Genomic DNA, 13,300 nt, shown 5'->3' with positions numbered 1-13,300 from the left:
AAGCGGGAAAAAAAATCATTGTGCGACAAAATTTTAAAAAAAACGCTGTTTTGTAACTTTTGGGGGCTTCCGTTTCTACGTAGTACATTTTTCGGTAAAAATGACACCTGATATGTATTCTGTAGGTCCATATGATTAAAATGATACCCTACTTATATAGGTTTGATTTTGTCGGACTTCTGGAAAAAATCATAACTACATGCAGGAAAATTAATACGTTTAAAATTGTCATCTTCTGACCCCTATAACTTTTTTATTTTTCCGTGTATGGGGCGGTATGAGGGCTCATTTTTTGTGCCGTGATCTGAAGTTTTTAACGGTACCATTTTTGCATTGATAGGACTTATTGATCGCTTTTTATTCATTTTTTCATGATATAAAAAGTGACCAAAAATGCACTATTTTGGACTTTGGAATTTTTTTGCGCGCACGCCATTGACCGTGCGGTTTAATTAACGATATATTTTTATAATTCGGACATTTCCGCACGCGGCGATACCATTTATGTTTATTTTTATTTTTATTTACACTGTGTTTTTTCTTTTATGGGAAAAGGGGGGTGATTCAAACTTTTAATAGGGAAGGGGTTAAATGATGTTTATTCACTTTTTTTTTGCACTTTTTTTTTGCAGTGTTATAGGTCCCATAGGGACCTATAACACTGCACACACTGATCTTTTACATTGATCACTGGTTTCTCATAAGAAACCAGTGATCGATGATTCTGCCGCATGACTGCTCATGCCTGGATCTCAGGCACTGAGCAGTCATTCGGCGATCGGACAGCGAGGAGGCAGGTAGGGGCCCTCCCGCTGTCCTGTCAGCTGTTCGGGATGCCGCGATTTCACCGCGGCTATCCCGAACAGCCCACTGAGCTAGCCGGCATGCTTTCGGTTTCACTTTAGACGCGGCGTTCAACTTTGAACGCCGCGTCTAAAGGGTTAATAGCGCGCGGCACAGCGATCAATGCCGCGCGCTATTAGCCACGGGTCCCGGCCGTTGTTAGAGGCCGGGCCCGACCCGCTATGACGCGGGGCCACGCCGTGGCCCCGCGTTATAGATCGGGAGTGGACACATGACGTTCCAGTACGTCATGTGTCCTTAAGGGGTTAAGATACCAAGACTGACTTTTCAAATAATTAATGTACACATATTACATCAAATAGTCACTTTAGTGTACCTACCTCACTTTAATTTAGTATACCAAATAAAACCAAAAATATCTCATATTCTAAGTAACGACAAAACAAAACTTTAACCCCTTAAGAAACCAGCCATTTTATACCTTAGGACGCGGCCATTTTTTGCACATCTGACCACTGTCACTTTAAACATTAATAACTCTGGAATGCTTTTAGTTATCATTCTGATTCCGAGATTGTTTTTTCGTGACATATTCTACTTTAACATAGTGGTAGAATTTTGTGGTAACTTGCATGCTTTCTTGGTGAAAAATCCCAAAATTTGATGAAAAATTTGAAAATTTAGCATTTTTCTAACTTTGAAGCTCTCTGCTTGTAAGGAAAATGGATATTCCAAATATATTTTTTTTATTCACATATACAATATGTCCACTTTATGTTTGCATTATAAAATTTACATGTTTTTACTTTTGGAAGACACCAGAGGGCTTCAAACTTCAGCAGCAATTTTCCAATTTTTCACAAAATTTCCAAACTCACAATTTTTCAGGGACCAGTTCAGGTTTGAAGTGGATTTGAAGGGTCTTCATATTAGAAATACCCCACAAATGACCCCATTATAAAAACTGCACCCCCCAAAGTATTCAAAATGACATTCAGTATGTGTTTTAACCCTTTAGGTGTTTCACAGGAATAGCAGCAAAGTGAAGGAGAAAATTCACAATCTCCATTTTTCACAATCTCCGTTCTTGTAGACCCAATTTTTTTATTTTTACAAGGGATAAAAGGAGAAAATGTATTGTTATTTTTGTAGCCCAATTTCTCTCGAGTAAGCACATACCTCATATGTCTATGTAAAGTGTTCGGCGGGCGCAGTAGAGGGCTCAGAAGCGAAGGAGCGACAAGGGAATTTTGGAGAGTACGTTTTTTTTAAATGGTTCTTGGGGGGCATGTTGCATTTAGGAAGCCCCCATGGTGCCAGAAAAGCAAAAAAAAAAAACACATGGCATACCATTTTGGAAACTAGACCCCTTGAGGTACGTAACAAGGAATAAAGTGAGCCTTAATACATCACAGGGGTTTCACGACTTTTGCATATGTAAAAAAATAAAAATAAAATTTCACTAAAATGTGTTTCCCCCCAAATTTCACATTTTTGCAAGGGTTAATAGCAAAAAATACCCCCCAACAATTGTAACCCCATCTCTTCTGAGTATGGAGGTACCCCATAAGTTGACCTGAAGTGCACTACGGCGAACTACAATGCTCAGAAGAGAAGGAGTCATATTTGGCTTTTTGAGAGCAAATTTTGCTCGGGGGGCATTTTGCATTTAGGAAGCCCATATGGTGCCAGGACAGCAAAATAACCCCCACATGGCATACCATTTTGGAAACTAGACCCCTTGAGGAATGTAACAAGGCGTAGACCCCAACTTCACCTTATAATAAGGGGCGAAAGGAGAAAAAGACCCCCAAAATTTGTTAGGCAATTTCTGCCGAGTACGGCGATACCCCATATGTGACCTTAAACTGTTGCCTTGAAATACGACAGGGCTCCGAAGTGAGAGTGCCATGCGCATTTGAGGCCTGAATTAGGGATTTGCATAGGGGTGGACATAGGGGTATTCTACGCCAGTGATTCCCAAACAGGGTGCCTCCAGCTGTTGCAAAACTCCCAGTATGCTTGGACAGTCAACGGCTGTCCGGCAATACTGGGAGTTGTTGTTTTGCAACAGCTGGAGGCTCCATTTTGGAAACAGTTGCGTACCAGACGTTTTTCATTTTTATTGGGGAGGGGGGCTGTGTAGGGGTATGTGTATATGTAGTGTTTTTTACTTTTTATTTTATTTTGTGTTAGTGTAGTGTAGTGTTTTTAGGGTACAGTCACACGGGCGGGGGATTACAGCGAGTTTCCTGCTGCGAGTTTGAGCTGCCGCGCAAAATTTGCTGCATCGCAAACTTGCAGCCTGATACTCACTGTAAGCCCCCTGCCCATGTGAATGTACCCTGTACATTCACAGGGTGGGACCTCCAGCTGTTGCAAAACTACAACTCCCAGCATGCACAGTCTATCAGTGCATGCTGGTAGTTATAGTTTTGCAACAGCTGGAGGCACATGGGTTGGGAAACACTGAGTTAGGAAACAGACAATGTTTCCCAACCAGTGTACCTCCAGCTGTTGCAAAACCACAACTCCCAAACATTCTCAGGCATGCTGGGAGTAGTAGTTCGGCAACATCTTTAGAGACAGATGTTGCCGAACTACAACTCCCAGCATGCTTGGAGTTGTAGTTTTGCAACATCTGGAGGACTACAGTTTGCAGACGACTAATACAGTGGTTCCCAATCTGTGCCCTTCCAGATGTTGCAAAACTACAACTCACAGTAGGCCAAAACTGTCCAGGCATGCTGGGAGTTGTAGTTCTGCAACATCTGAAGGGCCATATGTTACAGAACTACAACTCCCAGCATTACTGGACAGTAAGGGCATGCTGAGGATGTGTAGTTTTGCAACATTTGGAAGGGCACAGTGGTCCCAAAACTGTGGACCTCCAGAAGTTGCAAAACTGCAACTCCCAGCATGCCCAGACGCCAAGGGCTGTCTGGGCATGCTGGGAGTTGTAGTATACAGGGTACCAATACAGCAATGCATGTCGCTTTATGGCGACGTGCATTGCTGTAAAGGGCCCGACCGCGGCTGAAGATCTACTCACCTGTCGCCGTCGTCTTCATCGCCGGGATCCGGGTCTTCAGGGACAAGGTAAGTAACGGGGCCGGTCCCCAGCACTCCCCCGTCCTCCGGTCTTCCTCCTGTCCTCTCCGGACTTCAAGGGGCCGGGCAGGGCGGGTGGAAGTAACCCCCCCCCCCCCCCATGAAGCATTTCAGCAGGCATCCGGTTCCGATCTCTGCCCGGCGCGCGGCAGGGACCGGAATACGCCAGGACCTACGGGGACGTCCTGGGTCCTTAAGAGGTTAAGGGATTGTAGCCTATGTCATTATTCAATTCCTGCCACTGTTATGTACACTAACTTTCCTCTCTCTATGTGTTCATGATGCTCTTCCTGGCCAGAAGGCGCTCCTGTAAGCCTAAGTGTATACACATATTCAAAAAGGTAACCTAGGTAAGGTTTATCTGTTGAGTTCTAGGGATAAGTGCGTGTAGTCAATGGACCCTAGTAGCTGGTTATTGGTAGATATCCACAGGCAAGCCAATATAACTTCAGTGGACTACACAGGTAACAAATGTGGTAAATAAAAATGTCAAGTGATATTTATAATGTTTAGTATATAAGGTTTCTAGTCAGTCAAGAGAAAATAGAAAAAATGATAAAGTAAGTAAAAGTGTTAGGATGCATCTAATATCTTATAATGTCATCCTGTTACTAAATTCGTGAACAGCATAATCCTGTTCATGAGTTTATCAATACTTATGTTTGTACATAAAAAATGTAATGTATAATTTTGTTCGCCTAAAATATAAAAGAAAAAAAATAATACTAATTTCTTCAGAGCTTGCATTGACAATTATTATGCGCAAAGATTCTCTTGTCATATGTTCATACAGCCTGAATAATGGACATTTGAAAAATTATGCCAAGAACTGTTAAAAAGCAACTGTTGCACTTTGTCCCTCTGCCTTAGGGGACAGACGACGAGGTCGACTTAGTCATGTGACTAATGTTAATTCTCTTAGGATATGTTGAAGGACCTTCCTAAGTCACATGGGTGGTCACATGTTTAGACCATAATTCCTTGTGAAAAGTGAATGACAGATGGTATGGACCAATGAGCTCAAGGCCAGCCCCTGCCCATATAAGGGAGCTGCCAGCCAATCCGCTCTCTCTTGCTCCTGTGCTGCAAAGCAAGCAGCATATCTCTTGGGTTCTGGACTGGCAGAGAGTAGAGATCCGTGCAACTTACAAAGACAAGACCAGGCCGAAGCCTGATAATACCAAACCGTGAGTTATAATACAACTCCCCGCTAAAGTCCGCAAGACTGCTGAACCTAAACTCAATCCCCTAAATCCAGCGGAACAGCGCATATAAATCTTCTGAGCTTAATACTCACAAGGTCCCAACCAACTGTCAGGATCCTCATAGACTCTGATTGTACAAAGACTGTTCCTGTTTAATTCTGCATAAAACCTGCAGTAAAAGTTCCGACAGTTTTCTGAAACCTCCGGTTGTGGACAATCATTAATTTTACCTCCCTATCACTCTTGGGACAGGTGGCAATAGGACAAGCATATACAGAGGAGCCCTTACCCTGGCGTCACGACAGTTAAGGGTTAAACCAGCACCCTTTCATCACTGCACAGCTACACCCCATATACCCAATACCCCCACAAGCTTACCACAAGTATAGTGCACAATATAGTGTCTGTACCTGTGTTTCATGGTGGTCTTGCAATTCTTCTGTGAGTTTTGCCCCTACATTTATTTTTAACAGCATACAAAATTACTGTCATCTCAGATTTTCCAGGATGCAGTGCAGCTCGTGACATTACATCACTAGTCAGGTGTTCAGAGAGAGCCTATCTTTGCTTCAGTGGGTGGAGCAACCGCTGGGTGGGAGATCATTTTGCAAGAATTTGCAACAGCTGGAGGCACCCTGGTCAGAAAACACTGGTCTATTGCATGTATAAGGCAGTACAGGTGTGTTTCAATGGGTGGGGTGGCTGATGTGATGGAGTGAGGAAAGTAACCTCACACTTACAAACAAGGAACTATGGGATTTGTAGTTTGAGAGAACGGACTCCAACAGGAAATAGCCATTTCACAAAAAGATGGCCACAGCCATATGGTAATCTCACAACAAAACTATTTAACCCCTAGACAAGCCCGGATGCTTCCTAAGCATGTCCATTACTGTCTGGCATGTACTTACTAAAATCAATTCATGGTGGATAACCCCTTTAACCCTCTGAATGCAATCTAATATTTTATTTATCTATTTAAACATATTGTCTCTCACTATCCGTATTTGCAGACTGGCACTAATAATAGGGCAGTGTGGGACAGTTAATAGTTGCAGTTTTCCAGGTGGACTCTATCGCACAATGATTATGGGTGCAGCCTGGCAAGTACTTTTGATGGATGTACTCTGGCAGGCTTTATTGTTGAAATTCACTATGTCTGGCACTGGATATGAACAATTGAGAATACATTTGCATATTTGTACCTGACATTAAATTTGGTGCAGCTGATACACTGTAGTAAGCTTCAAAACCAGTATTTTGTATGGATCCATCGCTTATAAACACAACAGTCATTACATTTGATGAAGAATGGATTGTGTCATTTCTTGACTGGCAAAATGTCCCAAGTTTAGAACTCCCCAGAGGCCCATCATATATGGTCACAGAATCAAATTTACAGTTTTCATTACTTTCTAAGCTGTTAAGAAGAAGAAAAAAGGAAGAAAATACAACAAAAACAAAACAGTATAAAGAACAGTAGCAAAATATATAACATCCACCATATCCCCATAACCTGTAGTGATATTACAAATTACATGCATGGCTAAAAGTTCAGGCTTATGAGAGTCAACAGAAAAGAGTTCTAAACGGGTATTCCAATCTGAGACATTTATGACATATGCAAAGGATATGCTTTAAAGGGGTACTCTGCCCCTAGATATCTTATCCCTTATCCAAAGGATAGGGGATAAGATGTGTGATGGCAAGAGTCATGCAGCTGGGGACTCCCAGATCTCCCTGCGGCATTCGTTTAGCTCATTACATCACGGCTGTGCCCCACTCGTGACGTCATGGCCAAGCGGGGCGCAGGCATGGATCACAGAGGTCAGACTCACATCTATCTGACAGCATATCCTGTCCAAGATGGAAGGGGCATGGCCGTGACGTCACGGGTCTCTGCTCCACATCAACAGTCATCTGGCACGGAGCGAAGTCCGCTCCATGCACCGGTTTTCTGGGGTGCGGCAGCCGAGATCACGGGGGTCCCCAGTGGCGTGACCCCCACGATCAGACATCTTATCCGTATCTTTTGGATAGGGGATAAGATGTCTAGGGGTGGAGTACCCCTTAAGTGTTTGATAGATCAGGGTCCCAGAGGGATATTTCAGGTTAATAGTAGTTGTATACACAATATAGCACCACCAGCTACTCTTTATACAACTCTTATTAACTGCGTAAAACAGCCATTTTGTCTGTTTTTGGCTTCCCACATACCTTTGGGAGCCACAGTCAAGCCAGAGGCTCTTGATTTTGAGACAGGAATGGATCACAGAGGTCAGACTCACATCTATCTGACAGCATACCCTGTCCAAGATGGAAGGACCCCTTTAATAAACAGTTGTGAAGCAAGTGGTCAAACTGATTTGAGGTAAAAGACAGATTTTAAAGAGCACCTGTCATCAACAAAAACTTTGAATATGTTATTCCTAATCATTAATGAAGACATATTGTAATATATCTTCATTAAAACATATTAATATTTATACCAGTTTTTTCATTTTATACTTTTGGCCACTAGAGGTCACTCTTCTACTGGTCTGCAGGCAGCATCCTATGCTTTGCATAGTAAGTGTACAGCTCTTAAGATTAAATGCTGAAGGGCATTGGTCCTTCCACAGGAAGTTCAGTGCCTGTCAATCATACATGAGCAGCACTGTGAGCTAGAAGCCTGCAGGTGCCTCTCAGAGCCCAGTCACCTCCCCTGCCCCTCAGCACCTGTTATCTTATACATTGTATCCTCTCACTGCAATCCCTGCTCTGTGTTCCGTGTCATCTTACTTCTGTCACTGTAATAGCTACTTCCCCTGGTTTTTCTCCCCGCCCCTCACATTATATTTGTCCAGCCATCAGCATTGACTTTTTAGTGCAACGCTGACGGTCTGAGGAGAGAGTGTGGCACTACTTTTGTTGGCTCTGATCGAGCTATCATTTTTCTAAATGTAAGTAATAAAAAATAATAATCTTTGAGAAATGAGCTGCCGTCCCTCCCCTGTACATTGCTTGTATGCGCGCTCCTGGGGGGGAGCGCAGAATACAAGAAGTGGGAGGAAGAAGTCCCGGCCTGGCTTCATGTGATGTCGCGCCTGCCGGGACACGCCTCCTTCCGCTCCTCTGTGAAAGAGCGCTCCTGAGCTACCGAAGATGAATATATAAAAGGTATTTACATGCGGTATACAACCGCAATAAACACAGGGATAGGCTTAGTTAGAGTTAGGGACAGATGGGCAGGGGGATTAGGGAAAGTTTAGTTGATGACAGGTGCTCTTTAAAGAAATGCAGCCAATAGGTTATATTGAGGAGATCTCATTATACATCAGTCATCAATGACTACAAAGCAATCAGTTTAACCCTATCTCCAGACATACCCCGTACTTACTCTATGCGAACAAATTTGAGTTTTATGACAGTTTTTGGAGCTGACCGAATTTCCCATTTACATTGACTGTCACGAGGATAAGAGCTGGGATATAGGGGGCTAGTAAATCTTCCATATCTTGTCGTAAGTATTTCTCCACAAGTGTAAGTATGACTCCTTTCTGTAAGGACAGAAATATATTGTGTTTGTAAATGTAAAATGTACAGTCCAACAAAAGAATGGTGTCTGAAAGAAGAGTGAAACCAATACCTCCACCAACATATGGACTTCTGTTACGCCGAGCGCTCCGGGTTCCCGCTCCTCCCCGGAGCGCTCGCTTCACCTCCTCCGCTGCAGCGCCCCGGTCACGTCCTCTGACCCGGGGCGCTGCGATCCTGCTGCTAGCCGGGATGCGATTCGCGATGCGGGTAGCGCCCGCTCGCGATGCGCACCCCGGCTCTCCTACCTGACTCGCTCCCCGTCTGTTCTGTCCCGGCGCGCGCGGCCCCGCTCCCTAGGGCGCGCGCGCGCCGGGTCTCTGCGATTTAAAGGGCCACTGCGCCGCTGATTGGCGCAGTGGTTCCAATTAGAGTTATCACCTGTGCACTCCCTATATTACCTCACTTCCCTTGCACTCCCTTGCCGGATCTTGTTGCCTTAGTGCCAGTGAAAGCGTTCCTTGTGTGTCCCTTGCCAGTGTTTCCAGACCTTCTGCCGTTGCCCCTGACTACGATCCTTGCTGCCTGCCCCGACCTTCTGCTACGTCCGACCTTGCTTCTGCCTACTCCCTTGTACCGCGCCTATCTTCAGCAGCCAGAGAGGTGAGCCGTTGCTAGTGGATACGACCTGGTCACTACCGCCGCAGCAAGACCATCCCGCTTTGCGGCGGGCTCTGGTGAAAACCAGTAGTGGCTTAGAACCGGTCCACTAGCACGGTCCACGCCAATCCCTCTCTGGCACAGAGGGTCCACTACCTGCCAGCCGGCATCGTGACAGTAGATCCGGCCATGGATCCCGCTGAAGTTCCTCTGCCAGTTGTCGCTGACCTCACCACGGTGGTCGCCCAGCAGTCACAACAGATTGCGCAACAAGGCCAACAGCTGTCTCAACTGACCGTTATGCTACAACAGTTGCTACCACAGCTTCAGCAGTCATCTCCTCCGCCAACTCCTGCACCTCCTCCGCAGCGAGTGGCCGCTCCTGGGATACGCTTATCCTTGCCGGATAAGTTCGATGGGGACTCTAAGTTTTGCCGTGGCTTCCTTTCCCAATGTTCCCTGCATCTGGAGATGATGTCGGACCTGTTTCCCACTGAAAGGTCTAAGGTGGCTTTCGTAGTCAGTCTTCTGTCCGGAAAAGCCCTGTCATGGGCCACACCGCTCTGGGACCGCAATGACCCCGTCACTGCCTCAGTACACTCCTTCTTCTCGGAAATCCGAAGTGTCTTTGAGGAACCTGCCCGAGCCTCTTCTGCTGAGACTGCCCTGTTGAACCTGGTCCAGGGTAATTCTTCCGTTGGCGAGTATGCCGTACAATTCCGTACACTTGCTTCAGAATTGTCCTGGAATAATGAGGCCCTCTGCGCGACCTTCAAAAAAGGCCTATCCAGCAACATTAAAGATGTTCTGGCCGCACGAGAAATTCCTGCTAATCTACATGAACTTATTCACCTAGCCACTCGCATTGACATGCGTTTTTCTGAAAGGCGTCAGGAACTCCGCCAAGATATGGACTCTGTTCGCACGAGGCGTTTCGTCTCCTCGGCTCCTCTCTCCTCTGGTCCCCTGCAATCTGTTCCTGTGCCTCCCGCCGTGGAGGCTATGCAGGTCGACCGGTCTCGCCTGACACCTCAAGAGAGGACACGACGCCGTATGGAGAACCTCTGCCTGTACTGTGCTAGTACCGAACACTTCCTGAGGGATTGTCCTATCCGTCCTCCCCGCCTGGAAAGACGTACGCTGACTCCGCACAAAGGTGAGACAGTCCTTGATGTCTACTCTGCTTCTCCACGTCTTACTGTGCCTGTGCGGATGTCTGCTTCTGCCTTCTCCTTCTCTACAGTGGCCTTCTTGGACTCTGGTTCTGCAGGAAATTTTATTTTGGCCTCTCTCGTCAACAGGTTCAACATCCCTGTGACCAGTCTCGCCAGACCCCTCTACATCAATTGTGTAAATAATGAAAGATTGGACTGTACCATACGTTTCCGCACGGAGCCCCTTCTTATGAGCATCGGATCTCATCATGAGAGGATTGAACTTTTGGTCCTCCCCAATTGCACCTCGGAGATTCTCCTTGGACTTCCCTGGCTTCAACTTCATTCCCCAACCCTGGATTGGTCCACTGGGGAGATCAAGAGTTGGGGGTCCTCTTGTTCCAAGAACTGTCTAAAACCGGTTCCCAGTAACCCTTGCCGTAACTCTGTGGTTCCTCCAGTAACCGGTCTCCCCAAGGCCTATATGGACTTCGCGGATGTTTTCTGCAAAAAACAAGCTGAGACTCTACCTCCTCACAGGCCTTATGATTGCCCTATCGACCTCCTCCCGGGTACTACTCCACCCCGGGGCAGAATTTATCCTCTCTCTGCCCCAGAGACTCTTGCCATGTCCGAATACGTCCAGGAGAATCTAAAAAGGGGCTTTATCCGTAAATCCTCCTCTCCTGCCGGAGCCGGATTTTTCTTTGTCTCCAAAAAAGATGGCTCCCTACGTCCTTGCATTGACTACCGCGGTCTTAATAAAATCACGGTTAAGAACCGCTACCCCTTACCCCTCATCTCTGAACTCTTTGATCGCCTCCAAGGTGCCCACATCTTCACTAAATTGGACTTAAGAGGCGCCTATAACCTCATCCGCATCAGAGAGGGGGACGAGTGGAAAACGGCATTTAACACCAGAGATGGACACTTTGAGTATCTGGTCATGCCCTTTGGACTGTGCAATGCCCCTGCCGTCTTCCAAGACTTTGTCAATGAAATTTTTCGTGATCTATTATACTCCTGTGTTGTGGTATATCTGGACGATATCCTAATTTTTTCTGCCAATCTAGAGGAACACCGCCGGCATGTCCGTATGGTTCTTCAGAGACTTCGTGACAACCAACTCTATGCCAAAATTGAGAAATGTCTGTTTGAATGCCAATCTCTTCCTTTTCTAGGATATTTGGTCTCTGGCCAGGGACTACAGATGGATCCAGACAAACTCTCTGCCGTCTTAAATTGGCCACGCCCCTCCGGACTCCGTGCTATCCAACGTTTTTTGGGGTTCGCCAATTATTACAGGCAATTTATTCCACATTTTTCTACCATTGTGGCTCCTATCGTGGCTTTAACCAAGAAAAATGCTGATCCCAAGTCCTGGCCTCCTCAAGCAGAAGACTCCTTTAAACAACTCAAGTCTGCCTTTTCTTCGGCTCCCGTGCTCTCCAGACCTGACCCTTCCAAACCCTTCCTATTGGAGGTTGATGCCTCCTCAGTAGGAGCTGGAGCTGTTCTTCTACAAAAAAATCCTTCCGGGCATGCTGTCACTTGTGGTTTTTTCTCTAGGACCTTCTCTCCAGCGGAGAGGAACTACTCCATCGGGGATCGAGAACTTCTAGCCATTAAATTAGCACTTGAGGAATGGAGGCATCTGCTGGAGGGATCAAGATTTCCTGTTATTATCTACACCGACCACAAGAACCTCTCCTACCTCCAGTCGGCCCAACGGCTGAATCCTCGCCAGGCCCGGTGGTCTCTGTTCTTTGCCCGATTTAATTTTGAGATTCACTTTCGTCCTGCCGATAAGAACATTAGAGCCGATGCTCTCTCTCGTTCCTCGGATGCCTCAGAAGTTGATCTCCCTCCGCAACACATCATTCCACCTGACTGCCTGATCTCCACTTCTCCTGCCTCCATCAGACAGACTCCTCCAGGAAAGACCTTTGTTTCTCCACGCCAACGCCTCGGAATCCTCAAATGGGGTCACTCCTCCCATCTCGCAGGTCATGCGGGCATCAAGAAATCTGTGCAACTCATCTCCCGCTTCTATTGGTGGCCAACTCTGGAGACGGATGTTGGGGACTTTGTGCGAGCCTGCACTATCTGTGCCCGGGATAAGACTCCTCGCCAGAAGCCCGCTGGTTTTCTTCATCCTCTGCCTGTCCCCGAACAGCCTTGGTCTCTGATTGGTATGGATTTTATTACTGATTTACCCCCTTCCCGTGGCAACACCGTTATTTGGGTGGTCGTTGATCGATTCTCCAAAATGGCACATTTCATTCCTCTTCCTGGTCTTCCTTCTGCGCCTCAGTTGGCTAAACAATTTTTTGTACACATTTTTCGTCTTCACGGGTTGCCTACGCAGATTGTCTCGGATAGAGGGGTCCAATTCGTGTCTAAATTCTGGAGAGCTCTCTGTAAACAACTCAAGATTAAATTAAATTTTTCCTCTGCATATCATCCCCAGTCCAATGGACAAGTAGAAAGAATTAACCAGATCCTGGGTGATTATTTGCGACATTTTGTTTCCTCCCGCCAGGATGACTGGGCAGATCTCCTTCCATGGGCCGAATTCTCGTATAACTTCAGGGTCTCTGAATCTTCCTCCAAATCCCCATTTTTCGTGGTGTACGGCCGTCACCCTCTTCCCCCCCTCCCTACCCCCTTGCCCTCTGGTCTGCCCGCTGTGGATGAAATTTCTCGTGACCTTTCCATTATATGGAGAGAGACCCAAAATTCTCTCTTACAGGCTTCTTCACGCATGAAGAGGTTCGCGGATAAGAAAAGAAGAGCTCCCCCCGTTTTTTCCCCTGGAGACAAGGTATGGCTCTCCGCTAAATATGTCCG

General features: G+C 46.2%; 1 protein-coding gene across 1 annotated transcript in view; it reads right to left on the bottom strand.

Annotated features, from left to right (window-relative positions):
* Positions 1 to 13,300, bottom strand: part of LOC130281765 (deleted in malignant brain tumors 1 protein-like) — a 69,106-nt gene that overhangs the window by 49,480 nt on the left and 6,326 nt on the right. The window contains exons 4-5 of the mRNA XM_056529363.1: positions 8,500 to 8,659; positions 6,326 to 6,540 (exon numbers count right to left, since the gene is read on the bottom strand). Coding sequence (XP_056385338.1) covers positions 6,326 to 6,540; positions 8,500 to 8,659 — 375 coding nt within the window. The remainder of the gene's footprint in view (positions 1 to 6,325; positions 6,541 to 8,499; positions 8,660 to 13,300) is intronic.

The sequence above is a fragment of the Hyla sarda genome, chromosome 7, assembly GCF_029499605.1.
Source record: "Hyla sarda isolate aHylSar1 chromosome 7, aHylSar1.hap1, whole genome shotgun sequence".
NCBI classification, from domain to species: Eukaryota; Metazoa; Chordata; class Amphibia; order Anura; family Hylidae; genus Hyla; species Hyla sarda.
Note: the sequence above shows the minus strand (reverse complement) of the source record. Positions and strands in the feature narration are given on the sequence as shown.